General features: G+C 45.1%; 1 protein-coding gene across 6 annotated transcripts; it reads right to left on the bottom strand.

Annotated features, from left to right (window-relative positions):
- Nucleotides 1-5465: 5465 nt before the first annotated feature.
- Nucleotides 5466-23640, bottom strand: kcnk6 (potassium channel, subfamily K, member 6). Of its 6 annotated transcripts, none has more exons than XR_009443044.1 (4): nucleotides 23226-23640; nucleotides 16079-16474; nucleotides 10693-14505; nucleotides 5466-7601 (listed from the first exon to the last, which is right to left on the bottom strand). XR_009443044.1 is itself a non-coding variant. In XM_048522199.2 (4 exons), exons 1-3 carry the CDS (start codon nucleotides 23524-23526, stop codon nucleotides 14249-14251), a joined length of 954 nt encoding a protein of 317 aa, XP_048378156.1. In that variant the 5' UTR covers nucleotides 23527-23640; the 3' UTR covers nucleotides 5466-11146; nucleotides 14212-14248. The 6 variants fall into 6 exon arrangements, 3 of the variants coding, with proteins under 3 accessions (XP_048378156.1, XP_048378157.1, XP_048378155.1); XR_009443043.1 differs by having other exon boundaries at nucleotides 5466-9113; nucleotides 10988-14505; XR_007246580.2 differs by having other exon boundaries at nucleotides 5466-9113; nucleotides 13242-14505.
- Between the last annotated feature and the right edge of the window lie 702 nt (nucleotides 23641-24342).

Genomic DNA, 24342 nt, shown 5'->3' with positions numbered 1-24342 from the left:
ACAGCACTGTGTGTAAAATAATCTCTCATATATCCCCCAGTATGAGCAGGGACAGCACTGTGTGTAAAATAATCTCTCATATATACCACAGTGTGAGCAGGGACAGCACTGTGTGTAAAATTATCTCTTATACATCCCACAGTGTGAGCAGGGACAGCACTGTGTGTAAAATTATCTCTCATACATCCCATAGTGTGAGCAGGGACAGCACTGTGTGTAAAATTATCTCTCATATCAGACAGAATGAGGTTCCGTTCATAGGGCACTGGCACCAGGACTGGGGCAAATAGGGGAATATAATGGTAAAGAGCCAAAATGAATAGCTGTTTGCTTAACTGTGTGTAGTATTCAGAATGAAATAAATGAATTAATAGCACAATTACAGAATAAGTGGGATGAAGTTACACCCATTTGGGAGACAAAGCTACAAGGAGCTCAAGCTGGGAGTGACATATTCAGGCACCTGGGACTTTGTGAAAGCACAGACAGGAAGGAGAGAGTGGTGGGAGGATTAGTGCTGTTAGTACCGGATGGAATAAGTAGGAAAGCAAGAAGTGGTTTTGAATTGGAAGATGCGGAACCGAGGGGCCCCACCCAGGGTCGAGATTTTTCACAGGTAAGGGTGTGGAACGCCCTGCCTGCCAATGTTGTCAACTCAGCCACATTAGGGGCGTTTAAACAGTCCTTGGATAAGCAGATGGATGACGATGGGATAGTGTAGGGGAATGGGCGGAGATTAGCTCACAGGTCGGCACAACATCAAGGGCCAAAGGGCCTGTTCTGCGCTGTATTGTTCTATGTTCTATGTTCTATGTGGGTGAATTTGAAAGAAGACAGTGATAGGAGTCGCCTATAAACCCCTTAACAGCAGCTATACAGTGGGATAGAGAATAAATCAGGAGATAATGAGGGAATGTAACCAAAGCGATACATTAATCATGGCTGACTTTAAATTTCATGTCGACTGGGATCGTGAGAATGGCAGGGGAACCCGTGAGGAAGAATTTGTAGAGTGTTTGTGGGACAGACCCCAGGAACAATATGTTGTGGATCTGATAGGGGTCAGGCTATTTTGGATCAGGTGATGTGTAATGAGGCTGGTTTAATAAATGAAATCAGAGTAAAAGATCCTCTTGGAAATAGTGACCATAGCAAGGTAGAATTACCATTCAGCTTCAAGAGAGAAACCTAGGTCAGAAACAACTGAGCTAAACATCAATAAGTGTAAGGGCAAAGGTTACAGATAGCTACAGTGAACCAGAGGGGTTTAGCAGTAAAGATGGCTGAAGAACCAGGAAGACATTTAAGAAAATTATCCATGACTCACAACAAGGATATATCCCAGTGAGAAAGGAAAATTCTTGTAAGGGTATAAACTAATTATAGTTAATGAGACAATTGCATCAAATTGAAAAATAAGCACAAAATGTGGCAAAAATTTGTGGTAAACCACATTTGTGATAAAAGATTAGCAAAGTTTTGAAAACCAACGAAATGTGACCAAAAAATAAAAGAGATGAAGTAAACAATGAGGACAATTGAGCAGCTAATATAAAAATTAATGTCTTGAAGTGGAGCTGCTTGAAATATATAAATAAGGTATTGAGAGACCAAAGTGAACTTAGGTCTCTTCGAGAATGAGGCTGGGGAAATAATTTATGAGGAATCAGGAAATGGCAGTAGAAAACACGAGTTACATCCCAAAATTACTAAATATCGAAGGGGCAAAAGGAGGAGAGGAATTAAACACAGTAACTATTACTAGAGAAAAAACTGTTAGGGAAACTAATATTTCTAAAGATCAATGATTCCCCTGGACCTGAAGGATATATTCATTCATGAAGTCGGGAGGTATGGGATACAGGGTGATTTGGCTGTCTGGATTCAGAATTGGTTGGCTGACAAGAGGCAGAGAGTGGTTGTCGATGGTAAGTATTCTGCCTGGAGGTCAGTGCTGAGTGGTGTCCCGCAGGGCTCTGTTCTTGGGCCTCTGCTCTTTGTAGTTTTTATAAATGACTTGGATGAGGAGGTTGAGGGGTGGGTTCGTATGTTTGCTGATGACACAAAGGTTGGAGGTGCCGTTGATAGTATTGAGGGCTATTGCAGGCTTCAGCGAGACATTGACAGTGTGCAGAGCTGGGCTGAGAAATGGCAGATGGAGTTCAACCTGGATAAATGCGAGGTGATGCATTTTGGAAGGTCGAAGTTAAATGCTAAATATAGGATTAAAGGCAGGATTCTCGGCAGTGTGGAGGAACAGTGGGATCTTGGTGTTCAAGTGCATAGCTCCCTCAAAGTTGCTACCCAGGTGGATAAGGTTGCTAAGAAAGCTTATGGTGTTTTGGCTTTCATTAACAGCGGGATCGAGTTTAAGACCCGTGAGGTTATGCTGCAGCTCTACAAAACCCCGGTGAGACCACACTTGGAAAATTGTGCCCAGTTCTGGTTGCCCTAGTATAGGAAAGATGTGGAGGCTTTGGAGAGGGTGCAAAGGAGGTTTACCAGGATGCTCCCTGGACTGGAGGGCTTGTCTTACGAGGAAAGGTTGACTGAGCTCGGACTTTTCTCTCTGGAGAGAAGGAGGAAGAGAGGTGACCCCCTGATCGAGTTGTACAAGGTAATGAGAGGCATAGATAGAGTCGATAGCCAGAGACTTTTCCCCAGGGCAGGATTGACTGCCACGAGGGGTCATAGTTTTAAGGTGTTAGGAGGAAGGTATAGAGGAGATGTCAGAGAGAGGTTCTTCACCCAGAGAGTTGTGAGCGCATGGAATAGTTTACCAGTGGTAGTCGTGGAAGCGGAGTCATTAGTGACATTTAAGCGACTGCTGGACATGCACATGGACAGCAGTGAATTGAGGGGAATGTAGGTTAGGTTATTTTATTTTTGGATTAGGATTATTCCACGGCACAACATCGTGGGCTGAAGGGCCTGTACGGTGCTGTACTTTTCTATGTTCTATGTTCTATATATCCCCCAGTGTGAGGAGGTACAGCACTGTGTGTAAAATTATCTCTCATATATCCCACAGTGTGAGCAGGTAGAGCACTGTGTGTAAAATTATCTCTCATATACCCCACAGTGTGAGGAGGGACAGCACTGTGTGTAAAATTATCTCTCATATATCCCCCAGTGTGAGGAGGGACAGCACTGTGTGTAAAATTATCTCTCATATATACCCCAGTGTGAGGAGGGACAGCACTGTGTGTAAAATTATCTCTCATACATCCCACATTGTGAACAGGCACAGCACTGTGTAAAATTATCTCTCATATATCCTCCAATGTGAGCAGGTACAGCACTGTGTGTAAAATTATCTTTCATATATCCTCCAGTGTGAGCAGGCACAGCACTGTGTAAAATTATCTCTCATGCATAGCACAGTGTATAAAATTATCTATCATTTACCCTACTTTCTGAGTAGGTAACTCTCATACACCCCACTGTATGAGGAAGAAACTCTGAAATACCACACTGTGCGAGCATGCAACTTTCATGTCCTTCACTGTGTCTGCAATTAACTCTCATATATGCCAACGTGTGTGCAGGTAACTCTTATATACCCCACTGTGTGTACACGTAACTCGCATATAGCCCAATCAGTGTACTGGTAACTCTCATAACCCACTGTGTGTGCAAAAAACTCTAATGTACGCCACTGTGTGAGTCCAAAACTCTCCTGTACCTCACAATGTGAACAATTAACTCATATATCCCACATTGTGAGTAAATAACTCTCGTGTACTCCACTGTGTGTAATTAACTTCCGTCTACCACAATGTGTATACAGGTAACTCTCATATACCTCATTGCGCAAAAAACTCTCATAAACCCCACTATGTGAGCAAGCAACTCATATACCCACTGCCTGTGCAATTAATTCTCATATACCCCACTGTGTGAGCAAGTGACTCTTATGTACCTCATTGTGTCAGCAAGTGACTCTTATGTACCTCATTGTGTGAGCAAGCAACTCTCATATACCACATTGTGTGTGCAATAAACTCTCATATACCCCACTGCGTGTGCAATAAATTCTCATATACCCCACTGTCTGTGTGTAGTAAACTCTCTTGTAGCCCTCTTGTGTGCACATTAAACTTAAATATACCCCAATTTGAATGACTAGGATGTAAATTTTGGAGGTATGGTTAACAAATTTGCATTTGACTCCAAAATTGGTGTTGTACTGGACAGTGAAGATGTTTATCTTGGAGTACAACATGATCTTGATCATATGGGCTAATGGAAAGGAAGATGGAGTTTAATTTAAATAAATGAGGTAATGCATTTCAGTAAAGCAAATGAGGGCAGGACACTTAATGTAAGGTCCTGGGGAGTGTTGCCAAACAAAAGAGACCTTGGAGTTTAGGTTCATAGCTTCTTGAAAGTAGACTCACAAGTAGATAGGATAGTGAAGAAGGCATTTGGTACGCTTACCTTTATTGGTTAATGCATTGACTATAGGAGTTGTGAGGTCATGTTGCAGCTGTGCAGGACATTGGTTAGACCACTTTTGGAATACTGTGTTCCGTTCTGGTCTCCCAGCTGTAGGAAAGATGTTGTGAAACTTGAAAGTACGCAGAAAAGATTTATAAGGAGAGTTTGAGCGAAGGGGAGGTGCTGAATAGGCTGGGGCTATTTTCCCTAGAGCATTGTAAGCTGAGGGGGTAACCTTACAGAAGTTGGAGGTGAATAACCAAAGTCTTTTACCCAGGGTGGGGGAAGTCCAAAACAAGAGAGCATAGCTTTGGGGTGAGAGGGGAAAGATTTATAAGGATCCTGAGGGACAACATTTTCACCCAGATGGTGGTGCGTGTATGGAATTAGCTCCCAGAGGAAGTGATGGAGGCTGATACAATTACAGCATTTAAAAGGCATCTGGTTGGGTACATGAATAGGAAGGGTTTATACAGTTATGGGCCAAATGCTGGCAAATGGGACCAGATTAATTTAGGATACATTGCCACAACAAATATTTCAGTTTCATTCATTCTTGAACTAGCCACATCACTGTCAAATACTGTTGCCCTTTGGGAGGGTGGAGTTGGCGAGCTGCGTCTTTGCACTGCTGCAGTCTGTGTGGTTGAGATACACTCACAGGCCATCCAGTTCAGGATGATGGGTGCATGTGGTTTATTGAGGAGCTTGGAGAGGACAGCAGTCCCAAACATCAGCTGTCCCTGTTCCTCTCGATAATAGAGCGGATGCAGTGGTGGTGGTGGTCTTGGGTACAGGTGGAGGAGCCTTGACAAGTTGCTGACTTATTACACAAAATGCTATGAAGGACTTGTATGAATGGACTGACCCAAAGCTGTCCCATGTTGAACTAGGCCCAGAGCCTAAATATATGAGATTTGCAAAGTTATTGGAGACAGCTCTGCCGTTTCAGTACATAGGAATTTTTTTTAAAATTAACGGTATTTTTAAGGAGCTGTTTACTAAAACAAACACATGGCAATGAAAATTAATTACATATTTTAAACAAATATATGGCAAATTACCAAATGTCTCCAGTAGAACACATAATTGTACACAGTACATTTTATGTATTGCTAAAATAAAATACATTTTGTCAAATCTTTGCATCTTGCACTCATCAATACATTTCACACTGTAAGGAAAAAATATTTTTATACAGTCAACTCTATTGTAAAGCGTGTTCCAGTAACACAAATTGGTTGTAATGTGATTGATGAATAGGGGAGTGTTATTGCTAAAATGCGATCTAGTGTCAGCTATAACATAGCTCCATCGCTGCATGGAGGACTACGCATCCACGTCACATGATTGTTTTGCAGGCAATGTTAGCACAAAAGATTGTCCACACCAGCATCATGTGATCATTTTGCAAGCTTTGGTGTGAAGTGCTTTCTATGAGAGGCACAGTACAACCTCCTCTCCCATCACATCATCTTGACATTTTTATTTCATCATTGGATATGAATTAAACATTTATGCAAATTGTGCTAAGCTTTGTGTTAAGCTTTTGAGTGTTTTTATTTTGGCGACTGTCCCTCACCCAGCTTTTCCCATAGGCCCTGTTATTTCTATAGCGTGATGTCGCACAGGAACATAACCATCGGGTTATAGTACAACCAACTCTACCATATGAAGAGACTGAGTTGATTAACAAGTGGACTTGGATTGACTGAGATGTTGCTATGGACAAGGCATTAGTCAAATGATGACTGACAGTTAACTGCCAAAAACAGAAACAAATTGCCGGAGAAGCTCAGCAAGTCTGGCAGCATCTGTGGAGAGAAATCAAAATTAAAGTTTCGGGTCCAGTGATCCTTTCTCTGAGAGCAGAACAGAATTTCCAACAGCAGTTCTTTTGGTTTTTAGTTAACCACCAAACTTTGGTTCAATTTAAGGTGGGCACATTGACTCTGATTGGCCAAGGCATTGTCCTGAGGGATGAACCAGCGAATGGCTGTCACTTGTGTTGTTGAGTTGAAACTGGCACGGTGCATGGACATGTTCTTTCTGTCTACAAAGACAAAGGCCCGTGTACTAACATATGTTGCTTCCATTATGCAGAAGTGTGTGTATATATCCAGAGGGCAGCATGGTGGCACATTGGTTTGCACTGCTGCCTAACAGCACCAGGGACCCAGGTTTGATTCTATCTTTGGGCAACTATGTGTTTAGAGTTTGCACAGTCTCTCTGAGTCTGTGTGGGTTTCCTGCCATAGTCCAAAGATATGCAGGCTAGGTAGATTAACCATGGCCAATACAGGGTTACAGGGATAAGGTTGGAGTGGGTCTGGGTGGGATACTGTTTGGAGAGTCACTGAGGACTCGTTGGGATGCATGGCATGCTTTCACACCTTAGGGATTCTATGTTGGGTGTATATCGAAATATCACTAGGCTATCGCCTGCCTGGTTATGTATTATCACTATGCTATTAATCCAGAAACCCAGCTAATGTTCTGGAGACCTGTGTTCGAACCCCACCATGGCAGATGGTGGAAATTGGATTCAATAATTAGGGGGGAAAAGGTCTAGAGTTAAGAATCTACTGATCACCATGAAATCATTGCCATTGTCATAAAAACCCATCTGGTTCACTAAAGTCCTTCAGGGCAGGAAATCTGCCACCCTCACCTGATCTGGCCTACATGTGACTCCAGACCCAGTGCAACGTGGTTGACTCTCAGTTGCCCTCTGAAAAGGCCTAGCAAGCCACTCAGTTGTACCAATCACTACAGTCTCAAAGAAATGAAACTGGACGGATCACCTGGCATCAACCTCGGCACTGGAAGGGACAATGGCAGAAACAGCCCTGTCGACCCTGCAAAGTCCTCCTCACTAACATCTGGGAGTTGGTGCCAAAATTGGGAGAGCTGTCTCACAGACTCCCAGACACCATCATCACCATCTCTGGATATCTCCTGTCTCACTGGCAGGACAGACCCAACAGAGGGGGTGGCGCAGTGGTGTACAGTCAGGAGGGTGTTGATATGGGAGGCCTCAACATTGACTCTGAACCCCATGAAGTCTCACGGCTTCAGGTTAAACATGGGCCAGGAAACCCCATCTCCTACCTACTAGCCTTATCCCGCCCCCTTGACCTGTCCATCCTCCCTGGACTGACCTATCCCCTCCCTAACTCTCCACCTACACTCAGCTTTAATGGCTCCAACCCCGCCTCCTTGACCTGTCTGTCCCCTCTCCACCTATCTTCTCCTTTATCCATCTTCTATCCCCCTTTTCTCCCCATTTCAGAATCCCCTTCCTCTCCCCCATTTCTGAAGAAGGGTCTAGGCCCAAAACATCAGCTTTCCTGCTCCTCTGAGGCTGTTTGGCCTGCTGTGTTCCTCCAGCTCTGTACCTTGTTATCAAAGAAACCTCCTACTGATTACCACATATAGTCCTCCATCAGCTGATGAATCAGTACTCCTCCATGTTGAACAACATTTAGAGGAAGCACTGAGGATGGCCGGGGCACAAAATGTACTCTGGGTGGGGCACTTTAATGTCCACCACCAAGAGTGACTTGGCAACAGCACCATTGATCGAGCTGGTCGGGTCCTGAAGGATATAGCTGCTGGACTGAGTCTGGTGAGGGAACCAACAAGTGGGAAAAGCGTACTTGACCTTACTAATCTGCCAGCTGCAATTGCATCTGTACATGACTGTTTTGGTAAGAGCGACCATTGCACAGTCCTTGTGGAGATGAAGTCCCGTCTTCATATTGAGAATAACTTTCATCGTGTTGTGTGGCACTATCACCGTGCTCAATAGGACAGATTTAGCAACTCAAGACTGGGCATCCATGAGGCACTGCGGGCCATCAACAGCAGCAGAATTATATTCTAGCACAATCTGTAACCACAGGGACTGGCATATCCCCCTCTCAACCATTACCATCAAGCCAGGGGATCAACCCTGGTTCAATGGAGAGTGCAGGAAGGCATGCCTGAAGGTGAGGTATCAACCAGGTGATGCCACCAAACAGGACTACTTGCACACCAAACAGCGAAAGCAGGAGGTGATAGATAGAGCTAAGTGATCCCACAACCAATGGATCAGACCTAAGCTCTGCAGTTCTGCCACATTCAGTTGTGAATGGTTCAAAGATTCATAGAAGCCCTACAATGTGCTAACAGGCCCTTCAGCCCAACAAGTCCACACTGACCCTCATAGCATCCCACCTAATCTACACATCCCTGAACACTACATGGTAGAATCGAACCCGGGTTCCTGGTGCTGTGAGGCAGCAGTGATGGATAATTAAACAACTCACTGGAGGAGGAGGCTCTACAAATATCCCTATCCTCAGTGATGGAAGTCACCAGCACATCAGTGCAAAAGATGAGGCTGAAGTTTTCGCAGCAATCTTCAGCCAGAAGTACCAAGTGGGTGAATTATCTCGGCCTCCTCCAGTGGTCCCCAGATACCAGTCTTCAGCCAATTCAATTCACTCCACATGATATCAAGAAATGGTTGGAGACACTGGATATAGCAAAGGCTATGGGCCCTGACAACACTCCGGCAATAGAACTGAAGACTTGTGCTCTGGAACTTGGCGACCCCCTAGCCAATCTGTTCCGGTACAGTTACAACACTGGTATCTACCCGACGTAGAAAATTGCCCAAACGTGTCCTGTATACAAAAAAAAACCAGGAAAAAACCAATTAAAATCCAATCCAGTCAATTACCGCCCCATCAGTCTACTCTGCGTCATTAGTAAAGCGATGGAAGATGTCATCAATAGTGCTATTAATGCAGAACCTGCTCAGTGATGCCCAGTTTGGGTTCCGCCAGGATCACTCCGTTCCTGACCTCATTACAGCCTTGGTTCAAACATGTACAAAAAAGGGCTGAATTCCAGAGGTGAGGTGAGAGTGACAGTCCTTGATATCAGGCTACAATCGACTGAGTGTGGCATCAAGGAACCCCAGCAAAACCGGAATCAATGGGAATCGGGGGAAAATGCTCTGATAGTCGGAGTCGTACCAGATACATAGGAAGATGGTCGTGGTTGTGGGAGGTCAATCATCTCAACTTCATAACATCTCTGCAGGTGTTCCTCAGGGTCGTGTCCTCAGCCCAACCATCTTCACTGATTCATCAGTGACCTTCCCTCTATCATCAGGTCAACTGGAGTGCAGTTAGCTTGCACCATAGACCACCATAACTCAATATTAAGTTCAATAATTTTAGGGCCTAAACTCTTCCATGTCCAGCCCCCTGCCCCACCCACCAGGCCTTGTAACGACACACCACCTGTTTTTATTCACTAATAGTCCCCATCAACAACTATTCACCCTCCCAGCCAGATCATTACCAACTCTATCTGTCCAACTGCTCTTCTCTCTCTTTCGGCTCTATCCTATCATTTACTCCCTAGCCCATCCACCTCCCTCTTTTCTCTGCATATAAACTGACGTTTTCCCAACCACCATCAGTTCTGAGGAAGAGTCAGCGGACCCCAAACATTAACTCTGTTTTTCATTGACAGATGCTGCCAGATCTGCTGAGCTTTTACAGCAACTTGTTTTTGTTCCACAGTTAGCTCAGTTGGCAGGTTTGCAGCGCCAAGTGACACAAGCAGTACGGGGTTCATTTCCCACACTATCTGAGGTTACCATGAAGGCCCCACCTTTTTAACTGCAGTGACAGTCAGGGTAAACTCGCTACCAGTTATCTCTCTCTAATGACAGGGCAGCCCTATTGGAGTCTGGCAACTTTACTTTTGCTTGAATCTGACTAACTGTTACCCAGGCCAGTGAGCATTTTGAAAATGCAGTCCAGCCTTTGATTTAAATCAATCTATTTAGGGATTGTCATGCACACCATCTGGAGCAGGTGGGAGCCAAACCCACTCTCAGAGCAACCACTGCATCACAAGAGCCCTGAGAACACAGTCTAAGGCCAGTCAAACAATCTAATCTCTGCAATAAGAGATAACCAGGTGTAGAGCTGGATGAATGCAGCAGGCCAAGCAGCATCAGAGGAGCAGGAAGGCTGACGTTTCGGGCCTAGACCCTCCTTCAGATATGGGGGAGGGGGAGAGGGTTCTGAAAAAAATGGGGAGAGAGGGGGAGCTGGATAGAAGATAGATAGAAGAGAAGATAGGTGGAGAGGAGACAGACAGGTCAAAGAGGCAGAGATGGAGCCAGTAGAGGTGAGTGTAGGTGGGGAGTTAGGGAGGAGATAGGTCAGTCCAGGGACGACAGACAGGTCAAGGGGGCAGGATGAGGTTAGTAGGTAGGAGATAGGGGTGGGGCTTCAGGTGGGAGGAAGGACAGGTTAGGGAGGCAGGGATGAGCTGGGCTGGTTTTGGGAGGCGGTAGGGGGAGGGGAGAGTTTGAAGCTTGTGAAACTCTGCAAGGGCTGGGTGTTAGTGAGAGCTAAGAGGATTCGAGATAATGACACCTGCTCATACAAACACATGCACATTCGATGAGTCATTATTCAAATGATCACTGGCAAAACTAGTCACAAGCTGGAAATAGCCCAAAGCATGAGGTCACCTTGACATCAGGAGCAACACATTAACACGTCAGTCATAAATATAGCCAGTTGGTGCAGGATCTCTGAAAAATGTCCTGAAATCCTTGACGATTAAGATATAATCTCCTTGGTCTGCTGGCCAATGGGTGGGTCATCGGACAATTTAACAGCATCCGCACCTGAAAATAAATATCTGTTTCATTTAAGTTAGTTGGAAATGGAGAGATTGGTTGGCCATCCAACTACAATCAGGAACCCTGATTTTACATTCACAGCATCCCCTTCCTTTGGGTTCGGTTTGGTCTCCCTGCTGTTGCAAGGATGTTTGGAACTTGAAAGGGCTCAGAAAAGATTTACAAGGATGTTGCCAGGGTTGGAAGGTTTGAGCAACAGGGAGAGGCTGAATAAGATGGGGCTGTTTTCCTTGGAGTGTCGGAGGCTCAGGGATGACCTTGTAGAGGTTTATAAAATCATGGGGGGCATGAATAGAGTGAATGGCCAAGGTCCTTTCTCCCCAGGATAGGGGAATCTAAAACTAGGGGCATAGGTTTAAGGTGAGAGGGGAAAGATTTAGAAGGGATCTAAGGGGCAACTTTTAATGCAGAGGGCGGTGCGTGTGTGAAACGAGCTGCCAGAGGAAGTGGAGGAAGCTGGTACAGTTACAACATGTAAAAGGCATCTGGATGGGTACATGAAGGGCTTAAAAGGATATGGGCCATATACTGGCAAGTGGGACTAGATTAATTTAGGATATCTGGTCACGATAGAGAAGTTGGCTGAAGGGTCTGATTCTGTGCTGTACATCTTTATGAATGTAACTCCATTGTCCCCCTCTTAGTTTCTCTTTCGACAGAAGATGGTGAATATTGCAGGGGTACGGTTCAGAGGATGTAGTTTCAAACCCTACCCCCACTCCTCTTTGGCAAGAACCTAGGGTCCAAATGGCTGACTATCAGGTGACAGTGGGCTAAACGACTCCATCTTTCACATCATCAGTCGGTCTGGGGCAATGGTGAATATAGAACTAAGAAAGGGCAAATTAACAAAGTATGGGGGAGTGAGAGACCTGGAGGGGGTAACTGACAACTTGTTTGAGAATTATGGGTTTGGTGGTGAACCTTTAGAGGGAGACAGACAAGTGAAGGGGCTTGAGCAGGAAATCCTGATATAAAATGAGCCACTTGGTTGTACACAACTTGAATCTCACTGAAAAGACAGCATTGCTCTCAGCAGGACCCATGCAAGAATGTCAGATTTCAAACAATCACAGCCATTGACATTCCAGGAGGACAACAATAATTCAGAGTCAACTTGTGAAATAATCAGCAGCCTTTTTCTCCCTGCCCCCATTCCCGTTTTGTGTAAATAAAATGTTCAAGCCCTGTGTGCCTTGTTCAAATTATCCAAATTCAGGAAGTCGATAATTCTCCATTGGCAATGTATTAGCCAATCAGACTCCACTTGTCAGCCAATTATCACCTTTCCACTAGGGTCATATAAATTTTTGTAATCCCTTTGAAATGTTATTCTTATGTCTTTAAGCCAAAAAACCTTGGCAACAAAGCTGTGCAGGTTAGGGAGGATGGGCCGTGCTAAATTGCCCCATTGTGTCCAGGGATGTGCAGGCTCAGTTGATTGGTCACTCTAAATTTGAGGTTATGGGGATGGCGTGAGAAGGGATGATGGCAGCTCGGGTCAGGGTGGGGTGCTCTTTGGTGGGTCAGTACAGACTTGATGGACCAAATGGCCTCTTTCTGTACTGCAGGGATTCTACCATCACAGCACTCTTTTGAGCAAAGTTCACTACACAGATGGTGGAGAATGGACAGTAGGGAGAACTGTGAAGCGTTAATGGCCAGATAATCTGTCTTGGTCTTGGTGTTGGTGAAAGGATAAATATTGAATAAGGCTTCTGGGAGAGTTTCTCTGCCATTTTGTCGTGGGGCTTAAACCCAAGTTCAGTTGATATGAACATGGATGTATTATCCACCAATTCACAGGAATTTTATTCATTCATGGGACATGGATGTCATTGGCTTGGCTAGTATTTAACACCCAGCCCTAATTGCCCAGGGGGCAGTTAAGTGCCACTGTTAGGCCAGACCAGGCAAGGATGGCAGTTTCCATTCCTAAAGGACATTAGTGAACCAGATGGGTTTTCCCAACAATCAACAATGGATTCACGGTCTTCATTAGATTCTTAATTTCAGATTTTTATTGAATTCAAATTCTATCATCAGGATTCGAAACATTACCTGGATGAATAGACCTCACCTCCCCTTGTGCTGAAGATCCAAAGGAAATCAAGGCCCAAGTAAGACAGGGAACGAGAATAATGCAGTGCTGGAGGAAGGGGGTTGCTCCGATTGGAATGGGGTAAGGTCACAGGGGTTTGAAGATTACATGGGGGATTAAGACAGTGAGAATGAGGCGATGAGCAGGAGGCCACATGGTGAAGGAACTGCTGAGAGTGGAGGTGAGAGATGCGGGCATGCGAAACAGTGTTGTAGATCTCAGCATACCAAGTGTGAATGGAGACACTATGTCGACGTTGGATAAGCGACAGTCTTAGCAATGGCCCCTGTACAAAGTAGAACAGCAACATGCAGTTTGTTGAGTGAATGGCCTCTTCCTGAGTCATCTATGGATTATTGGGGCATCATTGCAGTTCTCACTCTCTGCCTCATGAGGCCATGCCTGATGGCACATTTGCTCAAGACAGTATAGGTTTTCTCGGCCAGTTCCCTTCCCGCTTTTAAATACAACTGCAATAAATGCTCAAGTGTAGGATTTGGAAAGTCGGCACCATTTTGTGCCAACATTGCAACAAACTCCATGTTACCAGAAGATTCGGGGCACAGCACAAACTGGAGTTGGCAGAGCTAGGTTTGGCTGATATGGTTTGTCAGGGAGGAGGGTGGTAACGGGGTCGGGGTGGTTGCGGGGGCGGGGTGGTGGTGGTGTCTGAACTGATGTACCATCTAGGCAGAAAGGTGGAGTGGGAGCTAGCTGCCACCACCCAAGGGGCCTAGACAGAAGGCTTTGCCAGCGAGCATGGAGAGTGGGGAAGGGGATGGGGGACGCAGAGGTGGTGACACAGAAAACCCTGGGGCTCCCCCAATTCCCATTGTTGGCCAAACTCTCAGATCAACTCGGCCTCAAGAGCAGAGGCCGCGAATCTCCACCTCTGACCCTTTAACTGTCCCTACCCAGTCACCATGTCAACCACATTTACAGGTCCTACCAGGCCTGGCAGAGAGAGGCCCCAGCCTCTGGTTCTCTCACCGATCGCTGGGGGGCAAAATGGAATTGTAGGAAGGTGGTTTGGAGTGGTTGAGGGGTTGGGGACCAGCTTTCAGCCCATTGAGCTGGAGGGAGGGTTGGGGGCCTGTTGAATCTGGGACAAGCTCCTCATCCTCCTCTTCGTCGTCATCAGCCAGAGGGAGGTTGAAAATCTGCATCAGGACGTGCAAGCCCACTGCCTTCTGGGATGTCTGGATGAGGAGAACCATCATGGTGAGGCCGCACAGGAGGTAAACTGCAAGAGATACAGGTGTACAGTTATTTTCTAACTCCTCCACGCAGAAATCAACATCATTCCTGTCAAACCCATATTCGCGACTGCCACTCGCTCCCTCAGGCACTTTACTGAGTCTAGAGGTCATGGCTCAAGTCTTGTTCCAGAAGCTGTGAGCAATAAAACAGTGCAAAACTGAAGGGTCAGCCCCGTGGGAGTGCCGCACTGTCGGAGGGTCAGCGCTGAGGGAGCGCCGCACTGTTGGAGGGTCAGCGCTGAGGGAGCGCCGCACTGTCGGAGGGTCAGCGCTGAGGGAGCGCCGCACTGTTGGAGGGTCAGCGCTGAGGGAGTGGGCACCGGAGGGTCAGCGCTGAGGGCGCGCTGCACTGTCGGAGGGTCAGCACCGAGGGAGCGCCGCACTGTTGGAGTTATCTCCCTCAGCCGAGACCCTCAATCAATTCACTTAGTTGGACACAAAGGAGCCTGCAACACTCTTTGCCATTCAGCCCATCAAGTCTGCAATGAGAGCATGGCTGATCTAATAATCCTAAAATCCATTTTTCCGACCTTTCCCCCATGATCCTTGAGTCTATCATTGATTAAAACAAATGAATCGGTTTGTGGGATCTCTCCGTGTACAAACCAAGTGCAGTATTTATCTCCATAACATAGCACTCATTTTCAATGTTTTGTATCTTTAAAGGCTCCATATAAATGCACATTCCCACAAGTATCTCATAGGCTTTAAAAATGGGAAGTCCCAAGGTTGTGGTCGGTGCTATATGAATGCAAGTTCTTCCTTTAGCAAAATAAGTTGGGCTGACAAATGGTGATGGGTTGATTCACCAAACTTCCTCCACAGCTGCGTTCCTGCTCAGACCCTGTACTTGCTGCTTTGTTCAGCCACGTCACCAACTCCAGCCCCTGGGGTAACACTGAGTCAGATTGTGGGATTAGAGATTCAGAGAGGTTTCAATTAACACCATGAGGGAGCTCCACATGGGAAATCGGTAGAGAAAGAGAGAAATAATGAAAGAAGGAGTGATGGGGAGAGGGAGAGAGAGAGATGCACAGAGAAAAACAGGGAAAGGGAGAGATGGAGGGAGAGAAAAGCAGAGAGAGGGAAAGGCAGCAAGAGGACACAGGAGAGAAAGAAGATGGGGGGGTGTCAAAAGAGAGAGAGAGAAGCTGGAGGGACAGGAGGGTGAGAGAGAGAGAGATGCAGTGAAAGGAAGACAGTGAGAGTGGGAGACAGATGGTGGGAGAGAGAGAGCAAAGCACAGAGAGAGGGAGAGAGAGACACACACACACACATACACAGTGAGACTGAGAGCCAGAGAGAGTGACCGAGAGACAGAGAGACAGAATGTGAGAAGGAGAGAGAGTGTGAGACAGAGAGACAGAGTGTGAGATGGAGAGACAGGGTGTGAGACGGAGACAGACAGAGAAGAAAGAGAGAGTGTGAGACAGAGGGAGAGAGTAGGAGGCAGAGAGGAAGAGAAAGGAGAGCAAGAGAGGAAGAGACACAGAGATAGAGAGAGATTCCAGCCTGACATGTGAGTCAGTAGGGTACTGGTGAGGAGCTGTTACTCACAGGTGACTGACATCTTGTAAAGTGGCCGCAGGGTCTGGTTATTTTGCTCTCCAGGAACGTAGTCCCCCAGACCAATAGTGCTGAGGGAGGTGAAGCAGAAATAGAAGGCATTGAGGTAGGTCCAGTCCTTCTCGATGGCACTGAAAATGGCAGCGGGAATGAGGAAGAAGCTGATGAAGGCGAACAAGAACATCACAAAGCAGTGCACCTGGGTCAATCGCTGCTTCGAGTAGCCAAACCTCTTCTGCAGTGCCCGGATTGGCTGATCTGTCAGGTAGATCATCAGCCTCTGCACGATGACAGCGAGAAGCAGCATGGTGAAGAGGACTCCCAGGGCAGCGAAGAAGATGGAGAAAGCCCTGCCCCTGTCAGAGATTGGGGTTGTGTGGCCATAACCTGAAGAGCAGACATTCCCCATTTCAATTTCAAAACATACAGAGAGCACAAATGTCCGTTTATAAAGTGGCTTTCACATCCCTAGGACATTGGCTGCAAAGTGCTTTGCAATCAATTACATTTTACTGGGGGAGAGCAGTCAGCATTTCAATGTTGTTTCAGAGATAGTAGGAACTGCAGATGCTCGAGAATTTGAGATAACAAGGTGTGGAGCTGGATGAACACATCAGGCCGAGCAGCATCTGAGGAGCAGGAAGGCTGACGTTTTGGGCTAGACCGTTCTTCAGAAAAAAGACCCTTCTGAAGAAGGGTATAGCCCTAAAATGTCAGCCTTCGTGCTCCTCAGATGCTGCTTGGCCTGCTGTGTTCATCCAGCTCCACACCTTATTATCTTGGTTTTAACGTGGCAGCCCAATTGTGCACAGCAAGCTCCCACAACTTGATAACAACCACATCATAATTTTCAGGAATAAATATTAACCAAAACCTAATTGTTCTGTACTGAATGATCTGCTAAAAAGAACAAACCCCGTTCTGTGACCGTTTGTTGCAGTGTCCTTTCTTAAGGAAGGAGATCAAAGCCGTACCAAAGTCTATAGATTTTTGGTTAAGAGTCCTCTCATCCAATAACTCTTTTAAACACCTGCAGACCCTTGGAACACCCCAGAGGACCAGTTGGAAAACTGATGCTGCTGCTGTTGTTGGTGACATTTAATTGCTCTGAGGTGAGCACATACACACTCGCACAAACACACACATTCCTACAAGCATATACACTCGCACACGTGTATAGACACTCACACAAGCACCTTGCATATGCGCACACATGCACTCACATGTGCACACACACCCACACATGCACGCTCACATGTATGCACCAACACTCATGCACACACACTTGCACGTGCAGGCTGGTATCTGTGCACACACACTTGCACACAGTCACATGTGCACACGCGTACATTCATATATACTAACACTCACACATGAATACACTTGCATACTCACTCATGTGCCCATTACCTCGTATATGTCCTGATAATCACACCTCAAAGCACCGCGCATTCTCAAATACAAACACTGGAATGTGCACACATTCACACACATATTTACAGTCATGCACCATCGCTTTGCACTTACTAATGTTTCAAGTCTGGTTGATTCAATTCTCAGGAAGAGTCAGACCAGACTCGAAATGCTGACTGTTTCTCCATCTCCACAGATGATGTCAAACCTGCCGAATTTCTCCAGTAACCTCTGTGTTTGTGTCAATCATACATTATGTTGTGTTTCTGAAATTTGACAGGACTGCATTTCAGACGCTTTAAATACTTGTTGGAGGCCCTTGTTACTTTGTACATAGCCAACGTGGCAGACAGGACCTTTTCTTTATAGATCTCATCAGGAACAAACTGTTATTCCTGTTGACTGGTTTCCCTACGCAGGAACAGTGGGAGGTACTGTATCGTGAGCTAACTGGAAAGATTGGAATATTAACCCAAGAGCGTCTGGTGTTCCGAACATTCTCGAGATGTCAATGACCACAAATGCAACAAAAACTAATCGCATTGGAGGACGTGCAATGGTGATTCACCAGGATGTTGCCTAGTCTGGAGCCATTCAGCAATGAAGACATTGGTAAGGCTACATTTGGAATACCGTGTTCGGTTCAGGTCTCCTTACTACAAGAACGATGTTGAAAGGGTTCAGAAAAGATTCACAAGCATGTTGCCAGGGTTGGAGAGTTTGAGCTACAGGGAGAGGCTGGATTGGCTGGGGCTATTTTCCCTGGAGCGTCAGAGGTCGAGGGGTGACCTTATAGAGGTTTATAAAATCATGAGGGGCATGGATAGAGTGAATAGACAAGGTCTTTTCCCCAGGGTGGGGGAGTCCAAACTAGAGGGCGTAGGGTTAAGATGAGAGGGGAATGATTTAAAAGGGGCCTCAGGGGCAACATTTTCATGCAGAGGGTGATGTGTGTATGGAATGAGCTAGAGTCACAGAGATGTGCAGCACAGAAACAGACTCTTCAGTCTGAATGTCCATACCAACCAGATATTCTAAATTCATCTGGTCCCGTTTGCCAACATTGGCTCATATCCCTCCAAACCCTTCCTATTCCTAACACAACCAGATGCCTTTTAAATGCTGTAACTGTACCAGCCTCCACCACTTCCTCTGGCAGCTCATTCCATACACGCACCACCTTCTGTGTGAAAAAGCTGCCCATTGGTTCTCTTTTAAATCTTTCCCCTCTCACCTTAAACGAATACCATCTAGTTTTGGACTCCCCCACCCTGGGGAAAAGACCTTGACTATTCACCCTATCCATGCCCGTCATGATTTTATAAACCTCTATAAGGTCTCCCGTGATCCCGTTGTATTCTTAATTAACATTCTTCAGTGTCCAATTTTGGGATCAATGCAAACTTAATAACCAGCCTTCCTAGGGTAACATCTAAATCATTTATAAAAATATGTCGAGAAGCAGTGAACCCAGCACAGTGGAAGTGGTGGAGGCTGGTACAATTACAACATTTAAAAGGCATCTGGATGGGTACATGAGCAGGAAGGGTTTCGAGGGATATGGACCAAATGCTGGCAAATGGGACTGGATGAATTTGGATATCTGGTCAGAATGGACGAGTTGGACCGAAGGGTCTGTTTCTGTGCTCTACGTCTCGGTGACACTAGGACTCTCTGAGAGATCAATAGGCTGGGGATGTTTTCCTTATAATAGAGAAAGCTGGGGGAAGCATCTGATTTTGATGTACAAAGTTCTGAGCAGCATAGACAGCTTGGATACAGAGAAACCTTTCCCTTCAGTAAAGGGGTCGATAAACAAGGGGTAGGGGGCACAGTTTTAAGGTTAGGAGCAGAAACGTTTGAGGGGATTTGAAGAAAGACTTTTTTTTTCCATCCAGAGGATAGTGGGAATAGGCAACACATTGACCAAAAGGATGGTAGAGGCAGGAACCCCGAAGACATTTAAGAAATATTTAGATGCATACAAGGTTATAGGGCCAAAAGCTGGGGACTGTGATTAAAATAGATGGAAAACCGAAATTGTTGGAGAAACTCAGCAAGTCTGGCAGCATCTATGAAGAAAAATCAGAGTTAACGTTTTGGGTCCAGTGACCCTCAGAACTGATGGTAGTGAGGAAAATGTCAGTTTAATGCAGAAGATAGGGTGTGGGGAGGGGGTAAGGAGTAAATGATAGGTGGAGATAGAGCCCAAAAACAGAAGGGAACTGAAGGCAGACAAAGGAATGGATAACGATCTGGCTAGAAGGGTGAATAGCTATCAATGGACGCTGTTAGTGACTAACCTCTGATGAAGGGTCTAGGCCCGAAACGTTAGCTTTTGTTCTCCTAAGATGCTGCTTGGCCTGCTGTGTTCATCCAGCGCCACACTTTGTTATCATGGGATTCCTCCACCATTTCTTCTGCATTAACCTGACAATTTCCCAGCTACCATCAGTTCTGAGGAAGGTCACTTGATCCAAAATATTAACTCTGATTTCTCTCCGCAGGCTTGCTCAGCTTTTGTAGCAATTTTTATTTTTGTTTTCAATTTCCACCATCCGCAGTTCTTTCAGTTTTAATTTAAAATAGATGGATGTTTAATGACCAGTGCAGACACGATGGGCTGAAGGGGATCTTTGGCTGCTGTAAAAACTCCATCAGTGTATGAAATCTCCAGGAATACATCCTCCCAGAGTTAAAAAAACTGAGGATGACGTGGTACAGGGTGGCATGGTTGCTCAGTGGTCAGCACTGGCGCCAGGGACCCGGGTTCGATTCCAGCCTCTGTGCGGAGTTTGCACATTCTCCCTGCGTCTGTGTGCCTTTCCTCCCACAGTCTAAAGATGTGCAGGTTAGGTGGATTGGTCGTGCTAATTTACCTCTTAGCGTCTAAGGTGGAAAATGTAGGGAGTGGGTCTGAGTGGGATGCTCTTCAGAGGGTTGGTGTGGACTCAATGGGCCGAATGGCCTGCTTCCATGCTGTAGGGATTCTATCCTAAGTCCACCCGACCCAGGGGAGCATGTTCCTGTGTGAGGAGGAGATTGGTGAGGGATGGCTGGACAGATCTGGTTTGGGCAGGAGATACACGCAGGATCTGAAGTGGGGATGCACCAACAGAATGTAGGTGAACAAAAACAGTTGCATTTGTCCCTCAGCCTTGTGGCCGCAAGCCCCACTCCAGTTCCTTGAGCAGGTAACCCAGGGTGCAACTGTTAATGCACTATGGGAAAGAATGCTGTACTCTCAGAGGAGTCTAATTCTGTTTGAACAGGTGCCTCACATCCTTGTGGCCTTTCGAGACTAATATGACTCCTAAACCACACCCATTCGCTCTACACTCCTACAAGTGGCATGCCATGCTTTGGTCACAAACTGTTTGCCCCATTTGGAGTCATATAGTACTGAAACAGACCATTCGGTCCAACCTGTCCATGCCAACCGTTATCCCAAACTAAACTAATCCACCTGCCTGTGCTTGGCTCATGTCCCTCCAAACATTTCTTATTCATGCACTTAACCAAATGTCTTTTAAACATTTGTAATTGTACACACATTCAACACTTCCTCTGGAAATTCATTCCACGTGAGCCACTCTATGTAAAAAAAAAACTTTCCTATATTTCAACTTCAGAAAGTTTTCAAGTGGCTCTGAAACACTTTGGTACATCCCGAGATTGTGAATAGCACCAGATGATACAAATCTTTAGTTTCCACTTTAATGTATAAAAGTTGTGGCAGTTTTAACTGGCTAGAGGCGCTCTCTCTCTCTCTCTCTGTCATCAGAGAGAGATGACTGCTGGTGGTTTCACCTGAGGGACACCACATCTAAGGCAAAGGGAGAGTCATGGGGTTATACAGACCCTTCAGTCCAACACATCCAGGCCGACCAGATATCCTAAATTAATCTAGTCCCATTTGCCAGCATTTGGCCCATATCCCTGTAAACCCTTCCTATTCATGTCCCCATCCAGATGCCTTTTAAATGTTGTAACTGTACCAGCCTCCTCCACTTCCTCTGGCAGCTCGTTCCATACACGCACCACCCTCTGTGTGAAAAAGTTGCCCCTCAGGTCCCTTTTAAATCTTTCCCCTCCCAGCTTAAACCAATGTCCTCTAGTTTTGGACTCCCCCCCCCGAGGAAAAGACCTTGGATATTCACCCTATCCACGGCCCTCATGATTTTATAAACCGCTATAATATCACCTCTCAGCCACCAATGCTCCATGGAAAATAGCCCCAGCCTATTCAGTCTCTCCCTATAGCTCAAATCCTCCAACCCAGCTAAAAGAGGTTGAGGAGGGGAGTCCTTTATGGCAACTTCAGCCAGTGAAGGAATTGAACCCATGCTGTTGACATCACTCTGCATCACAAACCAGTCAAACAAATGATATGGCAAAGCAAGAGGCCATTCAGCCCATGTCTCTACTAGCTCAATGCAAGAACTCATTTTCCACAGCCCTATAAATATTTCCTCTTATGTATCTCGTTCTTTTTTGACTTATTGGACCTGCTTCCTCTACCCGCTCAGTCAGCACATTGCACATGGTAGCAATCACTACTTATAAACAGCCTCGTCACCTCCCAGTTGTTGAAAGGCAAAAATTCATTGTTCAAATGTATGTAAACACTTCTAAGGAAACTTAAGAGCTTTTTTAAAAGCACTGGAAAACATTTTAAGAAGTTTTTTCCAAACATTGGTGAAAAGCTTTTAGTGAGTTTCTCAATGTTCAAAGAAAGCTCAAATAAACTTATGAAATTACTTATTCTGCAAAACTCCTAAATGTTGAAAATAGATTATAAAACCTTTTTCCGAAAATAAAACTTAAATAAACTCTAAAATATTGAAAACAATAAAAAACGGTTTTCAAACGATTGATTTGACCAAATGTTGAAAAACATTTTAAACAAAATATACACATGTTGGACAACTTTCTATAAACTTTATGAATTGCTGAAAATGTGGAGCAGCATGGTAGTTCAGTGGTTCGCATTGCTGCCTCACAGCCTCAGATAATTATCTGTGTGGAATTTGCACATTCTCCAAGTCTAGTTTCCTCCGGGTGCTCGGGTCTCCTCCCTCAGCTCAAAGATATGCAGGTTGGGGTGGATTGGCCGTGCTAAATTACCCACAGAGTCCAGGGATGTGTAGCTACCTGGTTTAGCCATGTGAAATGCAGGGTTACAGGAATAGAGAAGGGGGATGGGTCTGGGTGGGATGTCCTTCAGCAGGTCGGTGTGGACTTGTTGGGCCCAATGGCCTGTTTCCACGCTGTGGGGCTTCTCTAAGAAAATGTTGGACAATTTTTAAAAACTTTATAAATTGTTGAAAACATTTCTTTAAATAGAAGTTGAACAACTTTTAACAACTTGATTAAATCTCAACAACTATTTTAAAAACCTTTTCAAATGCTGGACGACATCTTAAAAAACTTTATCAATTGTTTTCCAAAAGAAACTTTTTCAAATGTTGAACAACGTTTAACAACTTGATTAAATATTGAACTTTAAAAAAAACCTTATCCTATTGCTGAAAGTCATTTAAAATAACTTCTTAATCGTTGAATTTTTTTTCAAATGCTGAACAACTTGATTAAGTGTTAATTTCTTTTGTTGGAACTTTTTTCAATGTTGGACAACTTTTCTGAACGTATTAAAAAGTTTACGTTCACCATCTCGAAATGTTATCGATAGACATTTTAGAAATAATAATGTTTTTACACACACCTACTGTGGTGACCAAGGTGCCAGCAAAGAAGAAAGCAGAGGCGAAGTCCCAGTTGGTATGCGATGCGTTGCTCAGGACGGAGACACCGTATCGATGGGCCTCCAGTATCCGCACCAGGAAGCGTTCGAGGTCGGGTTCGGCTAAGCAGGGGTTCCGGTTCAGAAACCCAAACTTCAAGGAGCGCAGCTTCTCCCGAAGGCTACGTTCGGAGGGTCGCTCTATCAGGGACACGACCACGGCCCCCAGCAGTAGGTAACACAGGTAGGAAAGAGCCACCCAGAGGCAACCAGACTTGGCCATTCCCCTCTCGCAGAGCCCAGAGAACGCACCGAACCCAGAACTTTGCCACAGCTTTCCGCTGATCTTGAGAAGCTCAGGTCTGAACTCCAGCGGCGCTGTGACACTGAGGAAAATGCCTTGAACAATCTCACCTTTCCGGTAATTTTAAACACAGTGTAGCATAATCTTCCTGTAACTTACATCCTACTGTACATCTTTCTATAATACACACTGTGTAATACATTCTTACTGTAAAATTCAGTGTAAATCATCCTGTAATATACACCCTGTAATATACACTCAGTGCAAACCTGTACATCCTGTAATATACGGAAAGCATAAATATCCTTTAATGTACACCGTAATATAAGTGTAAATCATCCTATAATGTACACTCTCTTATATACAGACTGTAAATCATCCTATAATATACACCCTGTAATACACATCCTGTAATATACACTCAGTGCAAACCTGTACATCCTGTAATATACGGAAAGCATAAATATCCTTTAATGTACACTGTAATATAAGTGTAAATCATCCTATAATGTACACTCTCTTATATACAGACTGTAAATCATCCTATAATATACACCCTGTAATACACATCCTGTAATATACACTCAATGCAAACCAACCTGTAATATACGGACAGCATAAATATCCTTTAATGTACACTCTGTAATATACAGTGTAAATCATCCTGTAATATACTCTCTTATACAGACAGTGTAAATCACCCTATGATATACACTCTATAAACTACATCCTGTGATATATACTCAGTACAAATCATCCTGTAATATACTGTCTGTACATTACAGAGTGTATAAA

The sequence above is a fragment of the Stegostoma tigrinum genome, chromosome 39, assembly GCF_030684315.1.
Source record: "Stegostoma tigrinum isolate sSteTig4 chromosome 39, sSteTig4.hap1, whole genome shotgun sequence".
Lineage (NCBI taxonomy): Eukaryota > Metazoa > Chordata > Chondrichthyes > Orectolobiformes > Stegostomatidae > Stegostoma > Stegostoma tigrinum.
The sequence above is the reverse complement of the archived record's forward strand: the minus strand, read 5'-3'. Positions and strand labels throughout refer to the sequence as shown.

Excerpts from the sequence above, each read along its gene's own strand:
- kcnk6 (XM_048522198.2), bottom strand. The coding sequence starts at position 23,526 with ATGGCCAAGTCTGGTTGCCTCTGGGTGGCTCTTTCCTACCTGTGTTAC. Across the intron at positions 16,475-23,225 it reads CACCTTGGTCACCACAGTAG|GTTATGGCCACACAACCCCA; the intron begins GTGTGTGTAAAA and ends TCTGCTCTTCAG. Across the intron at positions 14,506-16,078 it reads TTACAAGATGTCAGTCACCT|TTTACCTCCTGTGCGGCCTC; the intron begins GTGAGTAACAGC and ends TATCTCTTGCAG.